Here is a 24,657-nt window from a genome sequence, read left to right as displayed (position 1 = left end):
CGCAGCCTTCCCTTTGCCATTCCATAAGTGTAACATGAATGTCATTTCATCTCTCTGGAGCATAGCTGAGACTCAAAACGTTTTTTTTTTTTTTTTTCTGAAATGAGACTTCTAGTATAGAGACAGAGGATCAGAGGAAGAGGGCAGAGAAGACAATGGGAGGTAAGGGGGAATTAATTTGATCAAATATGTCATACTTATGCATGAAGATGCCACAATGAAACCCATTTATTAGCATTCCTGTGTCCACATAGTTTGTAGCTTCTTTTGCATCTAGTACCCTCTTTGAATCTGGGATGTCCCTGTTCTAGCTTTGAATGAGGTAAAGTGGCAGAAATAATGATGTATGGATTTTGGATATCAGGTTCAAGACACCATGTGCCTTCTGTTCTTGCCATTCATGGAACAAACCCAGGTTAGCCACTGCCTGATGAGAGGAAGATGTCCAGCACCCCTTGATGCTCTTCCAGGTAGACCACCACCTATACAGAGGCAGAGCCAACAAGCTGACCAGTAGTTGGGGAGCCCACCCAAGACCAACAGAAAAATCACTCTACTGAGCGAAGCAAATTGTTGACTCACAAAATCATGAACTAAAGAAAGGTTGTCAGGTTAACACACTGGTTTTCAGCATAATTTATTAAGGAGCAACACATAACTGATATGGAGTATTGGTAACTTCTGCATTTGGCATGGACGATAATATACCCAAAGGAAATACATTAAATATTCTTGAAATGGCTAAGAGGAGAGGTCGGATCTGCACATGGCTTTGAATTTGCCAAGAGCTTGAATCACTGAATTCTTCTAATTGTTTTTCCTTAAAGTTATTTCTCATCTTTATTATTTGTTAGCTTTGTTATCAGTTATATTTAACTTCTCTTAAAAAACCTTAATCCTGGAAAAATGAAAAAAAATTGCCTTCTTCGAGGCTTTTTCTGCTCTGCAACTTAAATTTTTTGCTTTGACCAAGAAATCTATAGCCTTCTTTTCCTCACTGTATGCATTTGTTCCGCTGATATTCTAGGTTGTTCCTGCAGTGTTGATGCCTTGCATGTGCAAATGACTCCTAGGCATGAGTTGTACTTTGGACTCATCCTTGAGCTTCTCACATTTCTTCATGATCTCCTACATATGGCAGGTATGTCAAAGGTAACATGTTGCGAGCCATGCTGATGATTTTCATATTTAAGGGAAAAAACATTGGTCTAGTTACTTAAACTCGAACATTGGTTTTGCCATTAAATTCTCCCTTTGACCTTCCTTATGTTGTCACTAATCCTTTCAAATCTATTTCTTAAATATCTCTTTCTTGGGATTTTAACCCATTGAAACTGATCTAGGAATCAATATGCCATGGCAAGAGACAGAAGTAAGGACAATTTTATGTTATCTGTGCCTTGCATTAAGTCAAATAAATTTCATAATGGGCTCACTGGAAATGTCTTTGACACACGCATACTGTGAGAACACTGCTATGATAACTGTCAAAATCGAAGAAAGTAGAAAATACTTCTAAGTGAGCAAAGTCTTTGTGTCTTTTGATCATGTCTATCAAGTGTTGAAATTTAGATTAATGTCAACTTACTTCAAAGAATGTTCATTCTTTTTTTTTTTACAAAAGCTGAATTGTATCTCTAAACTTGAATATTCTAGCATAGTTAAGTTTACATTGTAATAAGCAGAATATAAGCCTGTGCACATGAGCATACATGCATAATGATGATGTGAATGTGGGGTTGTACCTACATATATATAGTAAAAGTGATCTGCATAAGATGGAAAACACAGTCAAAAATTCAGCAGTCCACCAAGTTAGAATAAGTGTACTAATCTTATATTTCAGCCTTTAAATAATCCAAAATTTATGCTTTTTCCACTGTCAGAAGGGAGCAATATTTTGATCCACTTTGAGAAATATGCATCTTCAGCAACTGAATTAATTGAATAAAAGCTTTGAAAGAAAAAAATTTAATGAGAGGAAGAAAAGTACACTGGAGATGTCAGCGGTTTGATTTTCCTCCACCACACATCAGAAGCAGTTTTGAAAATAGTGAAACATACACCTGACTTTGAAAAGCAGCCCCTCATTATTGCAAGTAGCATGAAAAAGACAAATTTCAATACGGGCAAGTCAACCCCAAGTATTAGAGATCCCTGCAGCTCAGCTGAGGGTGAAGGGACATTGCAATTCAAGACTTTTCTTCACCCACAACAGTGGGAGTTGCTAGCATTATCAATACGTCAATAAGAGTGTTTCCTTATTTTGACTCCATTCATTCCTCTTTAGGGTATGGATGTGAAGAGATTACAAAGACAGCAGAGAAGAATTATCTTAAGGAAACTTAAGCATGTTATCTTGATAGTGTGACTATACAAGGCTCAAACCAGGCTATCATGAGCTAGAGACTGGTTAGTGGTTATCCTTCATAGGAAATACAATTTAAAAATGCTCATTTTTTACTGTACCCTAGCTCTATAGTAATGCATTTTGTAGGAGAATAATTCCATATTTAATCCCAACTGAGGTTTTATATTGAAAACTGAAGTACATTAAAGGAAGAATTGCTACATCTCAAAGGAAAAACATGAAAGACTAAAGTTCCTAAGTTGTAAATTATGACACAGAAATATAAAATGAAAGAATTCTAGGTGGAATGGAAAACATTGTTTTCACTCAGGAGGGATAATATTTATGTTTACACTTTGTGAATTTTGAGTCCCTATGTTACTGGTTGTAAATTTTATCATAGACACATTCATAAATTGCCAAGTTATAACATACTGTTGAATACTGCAGTTTAATTATCATTTTTCACATTTATACTACATAGTCATTTATTCTTAATGAATAGTGTGGTGATTAGATCATGAAAAACTTATTTATAGGACTATGTGTACAAATCTTTATCTTTCTGATTTCTGCACATTTGATCTTAGGAAAGCTTTTCCAGAAAACATAGTAAAGCATATTTAAAGGTAATCATTCACAATCATCTATTTTTGTTTGTTTGTTTGTTTGAACATCTTTTAAAAAAAAGATTGCTTCTCTGTTGTTCTTCCCTACTCTCCTGAGTTCATCCTATATTTCAAGGTAGTATGCATAAATGTTTCAAAATCTGATAATAATTTGCTCAAACTAGAATGATTTCATTATACCTATGGTGACATATTGCTAATGAAAAATTTGGACTAAAGATTTTTATTATACTATGTAGAAAAATAAGTCCAAGTGGTTATCAAGCATGTACCACAGGTAAAACCACAATCCCATTAAAATTTACTGTATCCAAATGGACATCGAAACTCTCTAATACAAATGTGAAGTAATACTTACACTGTCAGAACCATCCTAACAGACAAATGAGAGTCTTTTACAAAAATCTTGTCAACATCCTCTCAGCCTAGTCATAAACGTCTGCCTACACCCTGAAGGGTGTATCTTGGTGGGCCGCCCACACTATCCTATTGCTAGGGTATATTGTAGATCCAAAGTTTATCAAAATCTTGATGAAAAGAATTGAAAATTAAAGTCCTGATATTTTAGAGCCACAAAGAGTTGTTACTTCAGACAGAAGATCTCAAGGACAGACTTCTCTAATTCTAAAAAGATCACTCCAAAGAAAGCTTAATGACAGAATTTTAAGCAGAGAATAGATACACCATTGGGTCCGTGCACTGGGTTGAAGGAGGAAACTCGCCTTGGTTAGAAATGCAGGCACCTTTCTTTAGGATCCAGGATTCAGGGATGTGAAACAGGGAGGGGTGTTCTTTACACAGCTCCCGGTGTCATAAAGTGAGTACAGCGAAGAAATTGATTCTAACTTACTTTATAGCTGTTATTAATGAAAACTCTCTTTAATTTGAACAAATTTTAATAAATTATCCCAGGATCTTGAAAGTATGATCTCATTTTCTATAATAACTGTCTTCCTGTTTCTTGGTTGTATCACTTTTATTTCTACAGTGTAAGTAGATTATTTTACAACTAGATGAAATCATAAAAATAAATAATGTTGAGTTTTGAACAGCCCCCCCACCCCCACCAAAGGAGGGATTTAGGGCTTGAGAAGCTGGAAGCAGGTCGTGAGCTAAGGATCTGTGGACGTTATTTAGAAGTGGAGCAATGATAACCAAGCTTAAGATAATGTCAGAAAGAAAGAAAACATACAAGTATCAGATGCTATGGATCAGGAAGGGCAAAGACAGAAACAAAAATGACTTAGGTTTTCAATGTGAGAGAAATGCAAGAGAGAATAAGGCAGCAGGAGAGAGAAGGAGTATGCTATTTGTCTGGGACCAGGGAAGTGACATTTTACAGAGACACTGACGCTTATTATAATGCAGTCCTTTGAAATGAAGTGAAATATTTGAAATGAATAAGGGTTATCACAAACAGTTCCAAGAATAAAGGTGAAGAGAAATTAGCAGATGTACTAATCGTCTACTCATCATGTAATATATTGACACTGCTCCTAAAGTTCCTTATCATCTTTATTATCAATGGTCTTGCAGAGCATGGTGCCTGCCCCTCTGCTAGCAAGCAGCAGCCTGGAGACAGAGGCATGAGGAGCCTGGTAGCTTGCCCTGCCTCGCCTGGAGTCGACGTTTCCTTTCACATTTTCTCCAGTTACAATGTCCTGGTTTTGGTTCTCTGTATGCCGCATGCTAACTCATATAGTGAATCTGCACTCTGACTACCTCTGGGAGCAATGCTCCTTTCCTTGTCCACCTGAGGAACCCTGCTGTGCATCCCCTTGTCAACCCCATCTCCAGGACATCTCCACATTTCTAGAGCCTGGGTGGGACTGACCCCTTGACTGGCACCTGGAGCCTGAGCTCTCTTGGACACTTCTACAAAGCCCTAGACATTGACCCAAATCCTTACAGTCACAGCTAAATCTGTAAAAAACTAAATCATGGTATCTGTAGAAGGTGGGATATTAACATCACATTATTAGAGCAATTCCCATGATGGAAGGGGCACACATGTATGGGAAAAGCAAATGTCTGAAGAGATAGAAAAACATCGCTATTACTTCCAGGAATCTAAATAGTTTAGTGTTCATCACTCTAGGTGTTTGAATGTAACGGAGAACAGTGGGATATGTACCTGGTAAATACCATTCTGAATTTTCCTAGGAGTCAAGTGGATCTGCGAAGTCCAGGTAAAGGAGTTGGAATATGAATCTTGCTTCAGGTTTATAAACAGGATGAACCCTGGATTATTGTGGACTAAGTACAGTGCTAGACATAGAACATAAACTTAGCATGAATGATTTTTTCCAAGTAAAAAATTTCCAACTATAGCAAAAGTATATTTGTGATTTCTACTATTTTAAACCCTTCTTCTAGGAACTACTTACTTATGTTTATTTCAGTATAGGTGAGAGTTCTTATTTAAATAGTTTAGCTTAGGCATTACAAGATATAAGCATTGGCAGAAAATAAAAAAAAATTATAATTTTTATAAATGAGTTTCGAGTCAGAGTGGGCTTTGGAAACAAGTCAGGCTGATGTATGCCAAGTAATAGCCCTAGTACTGTTATTTACTCAGAATCACATGAAAACGTGAAGGGAAGAAGGAATGTGTAAAGTTAACAATGCTAAGACCAAAGAGTTTTAGCATGCAAAAAATAACATCCCTGAGATTCTGTTCCCATTCGTTCCCATGCTGAAATAATGTGCACTTCCAACAGACCGTGCGGGTCTCTGTTGTGCTGGTGGTAGCAGTTTCCCCCATTTCTAACAGTAAAGATTCCGACACCTGGCTCAATATGCTGCACCCTGCACTCAGAAGATGATGATCATCAAACCTGGCAGGCTGCAAGTCTCAGGCTCATGCTATCCGTAGCAGCAGATGGCTTAACTTTCAGAATCTAAAGGTTTTGCCCCAATATAGTAAATGTATCTCTAGTTTTAAGATAAAACAGAAACCAGATCAATCTTTCACCAGAGCAAAGTTAAAGCAACTTTGAGGAACTGTATTTGAAAGAAATTAATCATTGCTAATTTCTTAGTCTAAGTTACTATATTTGTTGCATTAATAATTAACATTTTTATTGGCTATTTATGCTATAATAGTAAAATTATGAAAATTTTTCTTTCTTCTTTCTTTCCTTCCTTCCTTCCTTCCTTTCTTTTCTTTTCTGTGTACTGGGGACAAGTCCTAGGGTCTTACACATGTTAGGCATTCATAGCTACTTAAGATTCTATACACTGGTGTACTTAATTATTCCAAAAAAAAATCATTGACATTATATAAACAAGAAAGAACAATTAGAGGTAATTCATCTGTTAGGAAACACTGGAGAAAATAAGTTATTTTTAATTGTGAAGAATCTTATATTGTATTCAGAAAAATAAATTATCAAAACAAATAATGGCAATGTGTCTTCAATAAACAATTATTCAGTCTTATTTTGTAAAGCACCATTTGATTGGTATATATGAGTGGGGAATTTCTAGTATCAAGTATAAGAATTTTATTAACATAAATGTTTATAGAATGTGGAGTGTTTTTGAGACACAGAAAGATGTCCTTTTCAATACTCAAGAGAACTCCCAGTATACACTAACGTGGAAACCCTGATCAACATCTCTACCCCTTATTTGTGCATTTGCAAAGAAGTTCTATGCTCAATGGTAGTCAAAGTGATAAACTGCTAATGTTATATATTTAGGTTTGGCCATTTAGAAACATTTTATATACTTAATAAATTTTCATTATAACAAAATGTAATGCATATTATATGTTATTGAAAAATAATAAAGCTAAGTTCCAGAAATCATAGTATTAACATTTTAATGTTTATATTGTGATCCTTTATTCTGAAGGAATAACATTTTTAAAAAATTTAAACATAGGTTTGTAAAATTTTAAATCTGCTATTTTTACATGATTTATATAAACATTTCCCATTGACTGAATATGCTAACAACATCACATCACTTTGGTGAAGTGCAAAAATTCCTTAATATCATAAGTCATGTAACAATTTATTTTATGTCAGATATTTTACAAGTCCATATTTTTACTGTACTCCCGAAACCTCTCTGAGATCAAAAAAAAATTATATATGATAAGGCATTTAAATAATTCAGATATCTGCCTGATATTAATCATCACTTATAATAATAATTACTTGTGTTATTTGATGTTATTATAAGTTAGAATCAAATTTCATCTTATAATTTTTCACGAATTTTATGCTTTAAGGTTTAATGATTTTTTGTCTTCTTTTTTCTGGTTTGCTTTTTAACAGTTTTCTAAAATTTAAATGATAATAAGGAATGAGAATATATTTTTATTTTTCTATTACTGAATATCTCATTCCAAATATATACTTTTCGATGATTCATAACATCTTCATCAAAATATATAAAATATGTCTGCATGCAGTAAAAATAATTCCAATATGTACTAAAAATCCTTAAATATGAGCAGATTGATTTCACATGCACCTTTGAAATCTTTGAGCAACAGTGTACCTGATTGCATTCCTTTTATTTTAGACAACAAAACAAAACATTTGTTTTTTAACAACAGTTGGCCTGTTCTACTTATTAAAACTTGTACAAAGATTGTTACCAGCTGAGCTAAAACAGCAGCTGTCCACTGGAAATAATTGCAGAAATATTTTGCCCATTGGCCTGAAATCAAACATATGTCTTACTACAAAACTAAAATTTAACTTTCTTTACCGATTTGATAGTTATTGAGGATTGTTAATTACAGAGTTATGCACCTGGATTGTCAGGCTGGCAAAACATCTCAGTTTGGGAAGCGATCTGAATTTATGTTTTTAAATTTTTTTCTAATATTTAATATAAAAAGCCCATATTCCCACATAATATCTTTTGGCCTTTTTTTCTTAATTGAATATTTGTCAAAGATTGTGCACATGTATTGAAGAGGAGCTGAAGAGTTCATGTTTTTGTTTCCCTTGTCTTTATTTAAAGGATTATAATAGGTTCCAGAGCTATCCATGCTCTTCTAATACAAATTGTTCTAGTTATGTAAATTTTTAAATTATTATAAATTTTCCAAGTACACTATGCATGTGTGTAAATCCAAATGACTTGGGAGGCTGAGGTAGGAGGTTTACAAGTTCAAAACCAGTCTCAGCAACTTAGCAAGCCCCTAAGAAACTTAGCGAGACCCTGTCTCAAAATAAAAAATGTAAAAAAGGCTGGGAATGTGGCTCAGTGGTTAAGCACCCTGGGTTCAATTTCTGTACCAAATAAATAAATGAATAGATAGATAGATAGATAAAACTACTGTATCTTTAATAAAGGAGTATAGCAATTATTCTAAAAATTTAAAAAGAATAATTGCTGTAAATTTTAAAAGAAAATAATTGCTAATATAGCAAGTCTTTATTATTTTGCTCTCTACTTCCATTTTTTCAATAATATTTTCATGCGTACAGAAAACAATAGCCTTTATTTAGTGTACATAAAAGGCTTTATGTTAAGGTTGGGGATTTTTAGTGGAATAGTCAAAGAAACATGCAGCACATTTGTCAGTGTGCTTAATTGTCAGCAGTGGTATACAAAGTACTATGGTTTTACACAGACAACAGAATTGACAGGCATTATTACAAACACCATTCAAGTTTCCTGAAGATTCTGCCACCTGCAAGTAAGTGCATAACTTTTCTTAGGATAAATGAAAATGGCATTACTTCCACGTGGCTATACAGTTTGTCTATCCTTGCAGGGAGGCAGACATGACTTCTCAGTAGTCTGTGTGACATTTCCCTCATAGAAAATAAAAATAAAGAAAACATTACCTTCTGTATTGTAATGATGCCTTCCTGTGTATCTTTGTCAACAGATATCTTGAAAATCCCCAGTCCATCACCATCCACAATTTTGTATTCCATTTCTGCATTAACGCCTATGTCTGCATCAGCAGCTTTGATTCTGGCCACAACTGAGGCTACAGGCAATGATTCTGGGACATTGTATTGATAAGATCCTGTGAAAGTCAAAACAAGAAATGAATAAAACCTAACACAAAGCTAACCAAAATAATAATAACACCTATGTTTGGTTTGTTTTTGCATAAACTTTACTTCATTTGTTTTTGCTTTTCAATAAATATGTTAAGACAGTATGAAATAAATGAGTTTTCATATAGCCTCAAGAAACTTATAGTCATGAGTCGATCAAGACAACCATGTGAGAACAGACACAGATGGTCTAAGGAAAGGCAGAAGAAATATGTTATTGTTAATAAAAATAAGTTTCAAATAATTAAAACATGATTCATGCATAACTGTTGCATTTAAGCAATTGAACATAATAATTATCATAACTAATATAAACATTTATAAATAAAAACCGAATAGCTTTGGTTTCTAATAGGCAAATACAGGACTCACTATTTCTACCACCTGAAGATTGGAATTTATTTAATATCTTTTCCTGAAAAAGTTTTTTTTAAGAAAAGTGGACAAGGAAGTGTGTGATCATTTTTATCGTAGCTTGTAAATTTACTGAGGATAAGAATTATTTTTGTAGGGTTTATGTGCAACTGATTTGGGGATTAGTATTACAAGATAAAAAACCAATATTATTCATACAGTTATAAGAAGTAAAAAAGAAAGAATAACTTAAAAAAGTGTTTAGTGTTTATAATAAATTATTTTAAACATCCTACAACTAAAAAAAAAAAAATTAATAGAGGAAGAAAGGAAACTGCTCAGAACCAGATGTTTCTTCACCATTTCTCTGGAAACATTGACTTCTCTTGCCTCCGGCCCCTTGTTCCATTCCCCTTGGGTTGTTAAATTGTAGTGCATTTGTACTTAAATGAAGAGAAGAGGACGAATTCCCTTGGAGAGGACTTTAGAAAGGAAGACTTGTCCACATGAAGAGACTACATTCTATTTCTGGCTGAGACTTGTTTGGAGTTTTCAAAAGATTGTGACAGTTATCATTTTTTTTAAGAGACTTCAATATATGCTTATGATTTTTGAGAGTGACTTATTTCACACATCTAGCAATGTCCTTAGTAAAATTCAAGAATTTCAAGGTTAGAATAGTAATTAAACTGTAGAAAAGATCCCAGCAAAAAATGAAAATCTCACTGGCATATCCTGGGCTTTCCTGACTCTAATAAGTAGCAGAGCATCTAATAAGCTGTAGAACCCGTGCTTGTTCTTGGCAAAGCATGACAACTAATGCTACTAAAAGTCCAGGTATCAATGCTTCTCATCCCGGGTTTAAAGGAAAGAGTAGCAGTTAATTTTATTTTGAGCCCAAGATAACTACATTATTACTTTCATTTTCTAAAACTCCTTCCTTCTCCCCCATGATAAGCTGTCAAGACCACAATTAAAGACAGGCTCATTTAAAAAACAAACAAACAAACAAACAAAATATATATATATACACACACACACACATATATATATATATAAATCTGGGATCACTTTTTAAATTACCAGGTGGTATTACAATGTTTCTTGCACAATAATATAAACATAAAAATATGAACACTGAAATTGTATTAGCTAAGAAGTGTTATTTAAAGAAAAAAAACCCTGGTTTTTATAGTTGCTCCTAAAGCTTCCTTGTTTAATATTATTTGCTTCCACTGTTGGTTGGCAATCTAGTTCTGCATTTTAGAGATACTGCATAGATGTTGTAGCCTGCATATCTTTTTTTTTTTCTTTATCATTCTAAAGAAATCCCACATGTGAACAAGAAAAATAGGAAACTAAAAAGAGTCAAGATGAAATGCTTTTCACATACACAATACTTCTACCTGGAGAACATTCTTTTTTTTCCCTCCATTTTCTACTGGATAAGTCAAAAGCTGCATTGGTCAAAAAAGCTGAATTGAGGGCATGTGGTTCTATTCCTTTTGACTGATTTATTCTGAAACACTGAATGTTTGCACAAGACAGATATGGTAGAACCGCCAAAGGAGTGTTTAGTATGCATGAACTGCTTAAAACTAACGAAATAAAAAAAAAAATTCTTATTGCCTTTTCTTGATCTTAAAAATAAAGCAGTATTTTTATGTGTAGAATTGATGAAGTATATTACTAATTGGCAACAATCCCATAACTTACAAAATGTTTAAAAAGAATAGTTTTAGAAAAAAAGACTAAAACACAACATTTGTCTGGAATTTCAAATGTGAGTGAAAGAAAACTTGTATTTATGATAGCATTGATACAAAGACATGATTTGTCTTCTGGACTCCTTATAATTCCATTTTACTGGGTTAAAATTGTGTTCCTGGTAAAAGAAAATGTGAGGAGGATGCAATAAAGAGATAGAGAGAGAAAGAGAGAGTGCGAGAGAGCAAGAGCGACTTACAAGGAAATTTAGTCAAAAAACAGTGGCTTACTTCGAGGAAAACGAGGTGGATTATCATTGACATCAGTCAGGGTCACGGTGACTGATGTAGTTCCAGACAGTCCGCCATTTTGACCAACCATATCCTTTGCCTGAATGACAAGCAAATACTGGTCTTTAGCCTCTCTATCCATGTTTGGAAGGGCAGTCTTGATGACTCCTGTAAGATTTCAAATCCCAGTAAAATGCATGATGAATTGTACCACACGTATACTAACAACAACGAGCAATGACACAAGGAGCTAGTTCCTTTTCCATTCTGTTTACTTTAACCATTTTAATGTACACTAAATACCAAAGAAATATTTCAGATACATACAATATAAAAAAAGAAAAAATGCAGTCTTTTCAATATCAGATGCAGAGAATTATCTAATTTTCATGAAAATAGTTAAGAAAATAACAATTAAAATATACAAAATGGGTCTCTATGTAGAATAATGAGAAGTTATCTATTCAAGTACATAGCAGTGAACTTATCCTATCCTTCTATTTTATCCCTTGTGAAAACTTAGAATAATTTACAAAAAAATTATTATCAATTACCAAGATTCCAAGTTAAATAACGTTCTTATCTTAAGCAACCATATCTTATTTAGGTCTGAGCACTATCAAACACACACACACACACACCAGCAACACATTGATATTTTAAGCATTTAAGTTACACTTATTTGAGCAAGTTGAAGTTTTTGGACAGTTACTTACTCAAATACACAAGTATATTTTGGGTCTGTTGCTGCAAACACAGCAATACACAATGACTTTAGCTACCTCCTTTGAATCTTGTGACAATCTATGCACTACTTATAATTTTTTTTTTTTAAGAGAGAGTGAGAGGGGGGAGAGAGAGAGAGAGAGAGAGAAAGAGAGAGAGAGAGAGAGAGAGAGAGAATTTTTTTTAATATTTATTTTTTTTTAGTTCTCGGCAGACACAACATCTTTGTTGGTATGTGGTGCTGAGGATCGAACTCGGGCCGCACGCATGCCAGGCGAGCGCACTACCACTTGAGCCACATCCCCAGCCCACTACTTATAATTAATCTTTGAAATATCACAATTAAAATGAAAACAACATAGATGTATAATCTCTAAGTCCCAGGGACAAGTGTTTAGTTCATAAATATTCTTATCTGTATGCTAATAATCCTGGGAATATTTCCTGTTCCTTCTTCAATATTTCTAACTCTATGGCAAAACAAAACTCCAATATCTCCAAACACACAGTCTTTACCTAGAAGTTCTGTAATTCTAGAACTTACTGCCGCAGTCCGGCTGCAGCAAAACAACCGGGAGGTGATAAGCAACTGTGTACATTGATACAGCAGGAGTGGGAGCCATTTATTGTAGGACAGGAGGGGTATATATACATTCCACACAGCTTATCTTAATTAACATAAACTAGATACAGCAGTCAACCAATAAGGAATCTCCACACTTAATAGCTCGCTGGGGTTACTTCACAAACTACTCCCTCTGGCAAAATGCCAGGCGCCATCTTGACTTGTTTACAGACTCTAACACTTACAGATCTCTATCTTTAACTTTTATCTTCTTTTAATCAATTAATTAATTAATTAATTAATGCTGTTAATCATGTTCTTTGTGTAGACAATGTTTTCTATTAAACACTGATAATCTTTATTACTTGACCAATAAATGTACTTGCCACATCTTTGTGAAAAAATACTAGGATGAATTATTTTTGAACATGTACTACTCATCATTTTAGTGTTTTTTTAAAATTTCTCTTCATCCCCAATTTTTCCTTTCAATACTACTATGTGCCAGTGAATTATTATTTTGAAAATTTCATAGGATGAAGAGAAATCTATGCATCTCAACTAACTAGTGAAGCAAACACTACAGACTCAGCCTCTTTTAGTTTTGTTTGGTGACACTATTTTTTTTAAAGAAAAAAAGCATCATTAGAATAGGAGTCTGGTAGTCCAAGTTATTTGCTTATTTTTCACACCTTTAATTTTATCTTTATAAGAGACCCTAAAAATAACATTTTCAAAAGCTAAAATCATTTTAAAGTTTTCAGATTAATTCATGTGGCAAAGACAATTTCCAAATGTCTTGGCTACTAAACATAGTTTGAACAATAATAAAACAATGGAGAAAAAACAAATTTAAATAAAGGCATTTAATAATTCTATATTTCTAGTTACATGAATTTTTCTGTCTTTTACTATTAAGTGCAAGCTTTCTACATTCAGAAAAAAAATTATACATTAGATTTTATTTTCATTTGTAATATATTACATGGATACACACACACACGCAGACATACACATACACAGAGAAAATTATTATTACAATGTCTCTGAACTGGTAAATGTGAGTTTTGACTAACTGGATGTCTATAATCTGTGAGATTTTCAAGAAAGTTAAAAATATTGTAATATGTCATTAATAAATATTACATTAAAAATCAAATAATAATATTTTCAGTAAATTTAAACTCTTTTTAATGAGAAAAAAAAGCTATCCATTAGCTCTTCTGGAGAGACTGGCTCTGATTTTAGGCTTTCTGAATAATAAGTTTTCTATAGATTTATCATCTGACTCAGTAATTTGGAAATTTCCACTTACTTGTGATCCAGGTTAGTGCATATAAAACATAAACAGACTTACAGTGTTTGATAATTGTCTGGATTTTTTTTTCTCTTAGTCTAGGAAAATTTCTGATTGTTCTCTAATGTTCTATAAGTCATTCATGGGTTTTCAAGGCCTATTCTGTTACCATGGCATCTTCTGAAATTTTCAGTGTGTGTACAGTGAGACATAGACAAGAGCCACTTCTGCAATCTGCCACAGTTTAGAAAAACACTCATCAGAGCCCAGATGCTGCATACACAGGCAAGGACATTAGCCTCAGATTTCTAATGAGCCTAGCAAACAAAGACTAGGGGTTCTCAAACTGTAGGGATTCAACCATTGGAATTTCCTCACTAGAGCTAAGTCATCATTTTTGGATACCACCCTGAGTGAATTAATATTTCAAAAAGAATCTTAGTATTGAAAACTCAACTTTCTCAGGGATCTAATTAACCAAGGAAGACTTCCTTACTATAACTAGAACCTAGGCCATCTGTACTCACAACTCCCAGAACCATCTGTGTTCCCCACTCTCTTCAATATAACCTTCATTCTCTATACTCATGCCAAGAGTTCTAGAACTGTAGCATTAACAGAGGCATCAGCTTCCTTATGCTTCTGTCCTGCAGGTGTTGAATGTCAAGAGGTCGGCACTAGGAATGAGCTGAAGCTATTTGGTGCAGCCTTGGTCAAAAGTGAAGAGTCAACCCCTGCAAGAGCACCACCAAGACGGACAAGAGGCCATGCACAAACATCAAATTGTGAAAAACTGCCAGGAGCCGTGGTGCACGCTTGTAATCCCATTGGCTAGGGAGTCTGAGGCAGGAGTACCCAGAGTTCAAAGCCAGCCTCTTGAGGTACTGAGCAACTCATGAGACCCTGGCTCTAAATAAATACAAAATCAGGCTGGGGTATGACTCAGTGGTTGAGTGACCCTGAGTTCAATCCCCGGTACCAAAAAAAAAAAAAAAAAAAAAAAAAAGATTGTGAAAAATCCACATCACTTGCTATTTGACTGTTTGCTTTTAACAGGAATTATTGGATATCATGTCAGTTTTCTTGGTAACTACTTTTAAGATGATAGTTTTTGTATGGCTGAGCACCTGTGAATGATAATAAATGTAACTGGTATTAAGGTGAAGGTATATCTATTAACTATATGCAATTTCTTTCAGCATTCATTATTGAGGTTTTAAAATAGCCCAGTGATGGTCATTACAAACATTAGCCTCTTTGGCCTTATGTTATGTCAATAAGAGTTACGTTACATGACATTAACAAACATAGCACATATCCAGGAGAGTACTGCAATACAACAATTTGCTATTAAAGACACATCTACAAATTTTAATACAAAACGATCAATTGTTCTATTATAGGTGAGAAGCATTACTCTATGCACATTCTGATTGGGTAACAACAGTCATTTAAAAAAATCCATTCAGAGTCCTATATGCTACTTTCTTTCATGAGGAAAGCACCTGTTTGAACACTTCATTAAGCATAGTAAACCCAACAACTCATTCTGTGATATGACCTATTGATAAGCACTGAATGTTTAAAAATTATAAAAGCTAAAACCTTAGAGTAGAAAGGATATCTAGAGAATGTGAAGGACAAATATTCTTGTTGGGTAGATCTTTTACACTTCATTTGCATTGGAAAAATAAATATACCTACATATATATATATATATATATATGTGTGTGTGTGTGTGTGTGTGTGTGTGTGTGTGTGTGTATCTATATATAGATATATAAATACATGTATGCTCATAATAATACCTTCAGAATAACTTGTTACATATATGTAGATTTACAAAAATGAATATGGACTGGGGTCAAGCAACATTTTTTCTTACAAATGTATAAACTGAGGCATGATGAAATAGATCCTGGACAAAGCAATGTCAACTTTTGAAAAAAATAAACATTTAAGAATCTTGAAAATTAATTTTCACAGGAACTTAGAAAGTAGAATGAACTTAGATGTTTAAGATCTGCTTTCTGTTTTTAAAAATACTCCTTCGATGAAAAATTGTAAATAGTAGAGCACTAATTATAAATGAATTTACTAAATTAGGCAATAAAATAAGTATGCTACTTTTATGACTGATAGTTATCCGTAGACTTTATCAAATATGAAGTGTAATACACAGCCTCAGCTATGATATAGTATGGTTTGTACAATACAAACTTTCAGTGCATAATATTCAGAAATATTTAAATTAGATATTAACTAATCATATGTTTTAAAAAACACTAATAAGCCCCTAGGACAGTTTAATCTTTGCCAGAAGAACATATATAAATGTGGAAAGTACATTTATTTGCAAATATTTGTAAATGAGTATGTTCACCTGGGTTGATTATATATCATCTGAAACTTGATTGATGATGGTGAATCTCTTCCTAAAAAGTTTGATTTCTTTCTAAATTTTTTGTATTACCCTTTGTATTATCTGCTTTGCACATAAGTTAGTGTAGCATATAACAAAGTCATAAAAAGACAAGAGAACAGTCAACAGAATTGCAGAACTGGAACCAAATGATGAGTCACCGAGGAGGGCCTTCTCTCACAATCATGAGGGGTGACCTCGGCAAACTTTGATACAAGCTGAGGCCCATCCATATCAAGATACCCCACAGCATGGGATATGAGTGAATGACATATTTGGAAACGGAGGGGGGGGTTGATTTTTGGTGATGATACTACTCACATAAAACTATGATAAAGCAAGTGATATGCAAGGGATAACTGGGGAACCACACAGTCCCCAATCACATGTTTAAGAAAGAACTTCTAAATAACGAGTGATGTTCAACAGTCCATCCTTCTTCCAGAGCTGGCTTCAGGACTCTAGGGTCTGATCTGTCAGACTCACCCCAAGCTTGGTTTAAAGTTCTGCTGAGGACATTTCAATCCTTAAAATGTTTAAAGCAAGGTGTCTGCTTTTCATTGTTGGCTGAAGATTATTTCACCAGTCCCGCCACATGATCAAACAGAACCACGTGTGGGATCTATTGTTTCACAGGTCGCAGAATAAATGGACCTTGCAACAGTGCTGTCTCCCAATCACTTAGTGAACATCATGCAGACAAGGATAAGAATCGTGATCTTTGAAGTACTGCAGTATCTTGTTTCTGGTACCATTTTATTGGCTTATAAAAGTAAGTTGTCAATACTGTTAACAATTTTGCAGCTACTTAAATTCTGGTTTTGCAAAGGAAAAAATTAAAGTGAAAAATACAATTGACTCCTAGTCACAGGGCCAGTGAGCACAGCTTCGGGTGGAATAATGCACTGAGGTCTTAAGTACTTGCTACTTTCTTCTTAACAGTTAAACAAACTTATGGGAAGGTATTGCCTGGGCCTATTTTTGACAATCTTTATTTAGCATATATTCAACATTTTTCCTGTCAAAAATTAACTTTCTTTTCCAAAACCCTTAGGTTTTGAGAAGTGGAAAATAATGTTATTTCTCACATAGATAAGAAGCAGATTGACACCCCATACGGAAGGCTAACTAAAATTTGATTTATAGCTCTCCATGCCCTAAAGGACTGAAAAATTTCCATTTTTGTCATAAAAAAGATGCAACTTTTTTTCCCCAAAAAAAGTGCCTTCTGTGTAGCATGAATTAGCTGAGAGGGCAAAAGTGCTCACAATACCATAAAAAGAGAAATCCCAATGATTACCATGATTGCTACATTAAAAATAGACTTTCTTCTTCTTCTGTAAATGGGATTTCTTTGGATTCTGAAACTAAAATTGAGTTTACTTACTTAAGGACTGATATCATGGCATGTGATATTGTTCTGTTGATTAATTGGTGAGGTATTTATCTCATAGGACTACTGGAAAATTCTGTCATCTTGCAGCAGAACTAAAAATCCCAAGCCATTCATTAGTAGCAGGAAAATATTTAACCCTTGGGATTAGTACATGCTATTTTGGGGAAGTTTACATAATGAAAGAGTATATAATTTGTGAGAAAATTGTCAGAAACTTGTCAATGTCTTTCTAGATTGGAAAAAAAAAAGCAGATATATAAGGGAAGGATGGGTAGGTGTTCAAATTGAGGTTTCTAAGATCCATCATTGAGTCAAACATCAGTACACTTTCTACATTCACCGAATTCCTATCATGAATTCAGTACTTTCATTACTTTTCCTAGAATACTTGCTTAACTATGAATGTTTCTCCCCTCTTAGACTTTCCAGGAGATTCCCAAACTATGCCATTATACTGGTATAAAACATGCATTGTAGTCTTTATAAAAACTCCAATGAATGGGCCAGAAATAAATTTACCTCTCTGTTCATGTTATTTCCAAAAGATGTTTAAATTATTTCCCTATGTAGAGATTTGAGAATGAATTAATATTGCTATTTTTGTAAATATACAAGATAGGATCAGTTCCATTAAAATATTCATTTAGGATCATAGGTACTATTAATATTTATTACCATAAATTTAGATATGTAAAGAATTCTACTCCATTGTAAAGGCGGAATTGTTTATAACAGTGAATTCCTAGGGCTGGGGCTGTAGCTCAGTGGCAGAGTGCTTGCCTATCAATGTGTGAGGCACTGGGTTCCATCCTCAGCACCACATAAAAATAAATAGATAAAATAAAGTCATTCTGCCCATCCACAACTACATTTTTTTTTCTAAAAGTAGAGAATTTCCACATTTTCATGGTTATAAAAATAATCAATGGCACAAACCAACAATATGGACAGCTATCTTTCCACAGAATCAGATATCCTAACACACTAAATAATAATTTTATAACTGAGATAACAACCCCTCTTGTTATAGTCTTATTTAATAAAAATTATTTCAGCTTAAAGCAAAACATAATAAACCAGTCACATAAATGTTCTAGTCATGCAATTTTGCACCTCATCAAAAAAGTTTCTCTAAAGCTAAAAAGAAAAATTAATTTCATTTATCAGATCAACTAATTATTTCAACTAATTTCCTGGAGAAAACCAGCCTCTAGAATGACAAACTGAACTTACTTACTATCTGTTCAATTGCTGGGCAGAGATCTTTCTGCTTGAGTTTTTAATTTTACTGCATATAATAACCCAATGTGAATTAACCAAAGGAAACAAACAAGAATACACTTAAATTTAAATAATCAAAATTTTCTTATAGACAGCAGATAGCAGTTGAAATACTTTTGAATAAATAGCATTTGTTTTATTTTTCAGGGAATTCAGATAAAGGTCACAAACTATTCTTGAAAAGGCTATAACTCCTTTATGAATAATATTCTACTTTTTAAATCAAAGTCAATATATTTGGAAAAACATAATATAGTGTCTATAATCAACCCTATTTAATAAAAACAGCTTATGTTAATTCTAAGCCATGATATAAATGATAACCAAAAATTGTGCTAAGTTTCAGTTTTTACCTGTCTTGGGCTCAACGGAAAAGTACGGCTGCCCCTGCAGAATACTGTAGACCACTCGGGCGCTGTTCCCATATGTAGGGTCATCAGCATCCGTTGCTGTCACTTGTACCACTGAAGTCCCTAAGTGACAATCCAGAAACCCTCAAATTAAAAACTGTCATATGCAGCAACACAGAAAAACTCACAAAATATTGCAGATTCTACGTTGTTTATTTGTATTTTTTTCTATTTAAAAATTTTTATTTATTTTTGACAGCAGAATGCATTACAATTCTTATTACACATATAGAGCACAATTTCTCATATCTCTGGTTGTATACATAGTATATTCACCCAATTTGTGTCTTCATACCTGTACTTTGGATAATAATGATCCTCACATTCCACCATCATTTATAACCCCATGCCCCTCCCTTCCCCTCCCACCTCTCTGCCTTATCTGGAATTTGTCTATTCCTCCCATGCTCCCCGTCCCTAACCCACTATGAACCAGCCTCCTTATACCAAAGAAAACATTCAGCATTTGGGTTTTTGGGATTATCTTCTCTAACTTAGCATTATCTTCTCTAACTCCATCCACTGACCTGCAAATGCCATGATTTTATTCTCTTTTACTGCTGAGTATATTCCATTGTGTATATATGCCGCATTTTTTAAATCTATTCATCTATTGAAGGGCATCTAAGTTGGCTCCACCATTTAGCTATTGTGAATTGTGCTGCTATAAACATTGATGTCCCTGTGTCCCTGTAGTGTGCTGTTTTTAAGTCCTTTGGGTATAGACCCAGGAGAGGGATTGCTGGGTCAAATGGTGTAGAGATTTATTTGTAATTTTTAATTCATCCTCTTTCAAGTCATGTGAAACATTGATTTTTTTATTAATATAAACCTAGAGAGATAATAAATTCTAATAAAAACTTTGAAATCATGAAGGGATATGAAAATAGTCTGGCATAAAAATACCATTGAGGATGCATGTTACCATGGGATAGCAAGAACAAATGGGGCTGTAATTGTACGCATCTTATCCATTAAGGGCAGGTAGCAAGTTTCCATCCAGAACAAACTCTACTAGTTTCAATTGCTGCCAAAAGGCAGTCTGAGATATTGATAGATGCTGGAATCTTTGTAGATACCTTAACAATGTAAGTGGGTAGAGTCAGCAGAAACCACACTTTCATTAATTACACAAAGAATGTTTGATAGATTTAATTGGATATTATATGGCTACCTTATCTCCTTGATAATTGTTTTATTTTAAATTGTTTTTACTAAGAGATTTTAAAACAAAACATTCAACTTAAATACTACCAGAACTCTTCCAAAAAGGAAATGCATGGTAACTTGAAAGTGGCATTACTAGTTGTTTTTCCATATTGCATGTCAAGTTTCTTCATTTTTTCATGCTGTAACTAATGCAATATGAAGAGCATTTATTCTGAACTGTTCCTTTTTTCCCACTTGGAAAGCAACTTTCAAAATTTTAGAGAGAGACACACTTACTTAGTTTATATCTTTATGTATAGATTGTTATATAATCTATACATGACAGAGAAGGAAAAGGTCCTTTATGTATTCTTTAAGGGTTTTGTTGCTGATAATTTCTAAAATACATAATTTAAATGTTTCATCTTCTTTAAATGTGTTTCTCACAGTTGTCTTTTAAAATGCTTTATAAAAGTCATTAATGCTCATTTTTACAAATACACTCCATTTTTTCATATTATAATTTACCTTATCTATTTTGTTTCAAATTGTATAGAATCTATTTAGTTATGTGTATGGCAGCATTTTTAAAAATTCAATAAACAATTTTAAACAAAGTAATGAAAACCTGAACTTCAGTAAACTGTGCTTGGAATAATAATACATTTATTTCTGAAATTTTAATTAATTTGATACATAATACATGATAGATTATATTTAATAAACACAAGCAAACATACACATTCACAAATATTTGCAAACAACTATACTTTCCATATTTATATAAGCTCTTCTGGAAAAGACCGAACTGTGCTAGGGGCTTATTAGTGTTTTTTAAAAATATATAATTAGTTAATATCTAATTAATATATTTCTGATTAAGCTCTAAAAGTTTATATTGTACAAACCATACCACTTAGTGGCTGCTATAAATGCTTAGTGAGAATTAGAAACTGCATTAAACTATGACTTGTTATACATTTATAAAACATATTTAATGTTGGTATCTATTATTCTGTGTTTGAATTTTCATATTAATCCAGTAATTTAAATTGGTTTTCAAGTGAATTCTAAAGATGTTTGAAAATAATCTTCTACAAAGGGTGGAACTTCTTTGACTCAAGCAAGTAAATAAAATAACTTGTCTCTGTGTGTAATAAACATGCCATTTGATATTAAAATAGGCCATCATAATCAAAACCAGAAGGCAGCTTCTAACACAGAAGTTCACATACCCTGAATGTACGCAGCTATATTCTATAAGGAGAAGAAAATCTCAGTACGCCACTAACACCAAAAATGCCCCAAAGAACTAGAACTGCTAAGCTGAGTCACATCCCTCAAACTCTCAAACTTTTCTATCTTCCTAGACATTACTAATCTGAGAAAATGTGGTTCTCTTTACTCCAAAACCCCTGGAATCCTACTGCCACTCCTGCTGCTGCTGCTGTAAAGAAACACTGGGCAGGAATCTCTTTTAAAGTATGGTTTGGGCACTGGAATGCTTCTACATGTGCTAGCTCTGGTGAGATTCTGCCTCTGTGGTTCAGAATTTCTCAGGACGATTCTTCTTTCTCATTCCTCTAGCAGCTGGAGCTGGGGTGCCTCAAAAAATCTTCCCTTTCTGACAAGAATAGAAATTTAGAATCACTAAATCATGACCCTCGAAGAAAACACAGAACATCTATGCAATCTCTGTCCCCATTGTATAGTTGATGCGTCCTCTGAATGAGTGAGTGAATGAAATGAGCTCTGTAAAGAACGAAACAGATCATATTGGCTAAAATGTGTTACAAGCTCCTGTAACATATTAAATAAACATCCTCTTTAAATACCCCAAACAAGAGGACAGATATAACTCTACTGGCCTTTTGTCCAGTTTCACTTTTTTTTTTTTTTTTGTAAGATTGTCCACACTTAAATGACACCTTGCTGAAACCAATTCCACGAGTAGCTGAATAATGGGAATTTAAGCCAGAATTTATACTATTTGCTATAGAGTACATGCTGGAAGCCCTTTACTTGCTACTTTTCCAGTAAGGAAGAACTTCCAAAAGGCCTTTGCCACAGCCTTCATTGTTCTTCTATGTATCTCTAGCTGAAGATCATTTTATCATTATTATATACTCACTATTCAATTTTCACTTGGAGAAACTAAGAAGAGTTAGTGGTGTCACACGATGGTATAAGAGGGTCCAACCACAGGCACCACACACAGGCACTACAGACAGCTGATCCAAGTGTGAGCCTGGGCAGCCCCTGAGGGAGTCACAGTCTGGTCAATGAACCCTGTCCTATCACCATACAAGTGTTATGGTGCTGTGTCGGCAAGGATTTTGTTTTTAACTTCTCAATCATAATTTTAATTGCATTTTAAAAATAAATTAACATTAAATGAAAAAGGAACTATAACCCCTAAGTAGTTCTTAAAGACACAGAGATGGCTATGTAAAATGAAATATGTAAAATTCAAAAGTGTAAACAGTACTTCCTAATATTCCATACAAATAAAATAATGTATAGAATGATGAATTTCTGGTTACTGGCATGACTCAATTTTTCCCTTCATTGCAACTGATGATTGTCCTACATACACTAATGTGCTTTTTTCTCTGCACCTAATAACAACTTAGTTTTAAAGACAAACTTCCTAACACCACACAGCAAAACAGTATAGTCTTCACTTACCTACAGGAGACATTTCAGGAACTCCTGCTGTGTAAGGCCCATCCAAAAACTTGGGTTCATTGTCATTGATATCCTGGATTTTGATGACAAACTCTGATTCGGGCTCCACGGGTTTGTTGGTGAGCCTGTCCAGCGCTTGAGCTCGGAGAGTGTAGTAGGCCTGCTCCTCGCGATCGAGTCTCTTGGTAGCATGAATATCCCCAGTGTTCTCATCAATAATGAAAATGGAACTTGCCCCTTCGCCTGACAAGATGTATTTGATGGAACCATCTCCTTTATCAACATCAGAGTGAAGCTGGTGAAAAATTCATGTGAGATGAGATTAACTTACAAGAGAGTCAGCGATATGGAGATATGTAAAAATAATTCTTGTGTCAGGCAGCTGTACATGAAATTTTATTGTTCTTGGAAAGATAAGCTGAACGCTTATTGTGCACAGCAGAAAGGCTATTAGAATGTGTCATCTTGCACTTGAGAGCAAGACAATTTCATTTCTTCCTGTAAACAGTCTCATTTCCAAAGGTATTTTATAGCATTCCCACAGAACTCGTTGTAGTGTTATTTTTTATTTGATCTGTCCTTGCCAGTTTTAGCCATCTTCTTTGAACACAGCAGACATTCAGTAAACATGTATAACTGGTTGATCCCTATTCCAAGCAAAGGGATTTTTCTAGAGAACATTGGTCAATTCAATTCTAACGCATCATTTAATATGCTTTTTAGAGAACCCCACATTCTTTATGGGTCCCTGTCTCCCTTCCCAACCCCACACCCACACACACCCCTTTCTATGATTAACCAATGTGGATGGATGTCCAGTTACTAAATCTGTCTCCAAATCCTGTTCTGTATTTTAGAATTTGAAGCTAAAAAAAAAAAAATTACACTGCTCTCTAAAGTAGGAATTTTAAATCAATACGTGCATGGGACTTCAACTAAAACCTTTCTTGAAATACCAAGAACTGCATTAGATTTGCATGATTAACCCCAGCCTTGGCAGCAGGGGCAGCACCTACTGATTTGCATTTTCTATCTGAAACTGTCCCTGCTGTATGTCGGAACATTATGTTGAACAGAGGAACCTTAGGAAACTCAGAAATAATTACACATTTTCCTGAACTCCATAACCTGAGAAACACACTACTCAATCTGTCATTTCAACAATCTTTCATCTCCTATAACTGCCATCATCCAGGACTTTTGTTAATATGAATATAAAAACCCGATTTACCAAATAACAAGGCTTTTCAGTGCCCTACAGACTCCATTTGCATTTTTCAAAAGATGAGGTTCTAAAAATATAAAATATGGAAAACCACTTAGGCAAGTGTGGGCACATTTTCTTCCCTGGTATC

General features: G+C 34.1%; 1 protein-coding gene across 1 annotated transcript in view; it reads right to left on the bottom strand.

Annotated features, from left to right (window-relative positions):
• The window catches only part of CDH7 (cadherin 7), a gene marked incomplete at both ends in the record, with an annotated part of 109,690 nt that overhangs the window by 48,155 nt on the left and 36,878 nt on the right, over positions 1-24,657 (bottom strand). The window contains 4 exons of the mRNA XM_081263483.1: positions 8,796-8,983; positions 11,369-11,536; positions 19,409-19,528; positions 23,303-23,597. Coding sequence (XP_081119609.1) covers positions 8,796-8,983; positions 11,369-11,536; positions 19,409-19,528; positions 23,303-23,597 — 771 coding nt within the window. The remainder of the gene's footprint in view (positions 1-8,795; positions 8,984-11,368; positions 11,537-19,408; positions 19,529-23,302; positions 23,598-24,657) is intronic.

Source organism: Spermophilus citellus (assembly GCF_964194105.1).
Source record: "Spermophilus citellus genome assembly, chromosome: 12".
Classification (NCBI taxonomy): domain Eukaryota; kingdom Metazoa; phylum Chordata; class Mammalia; order Rodentia; family Sciuridae; genus Spermophilus; species Spermophilus citellus.
Note: the sequence above shows the minus strand (reverse complement) of the source record. Positions and strands in the feature narration are given on the sequence as shown.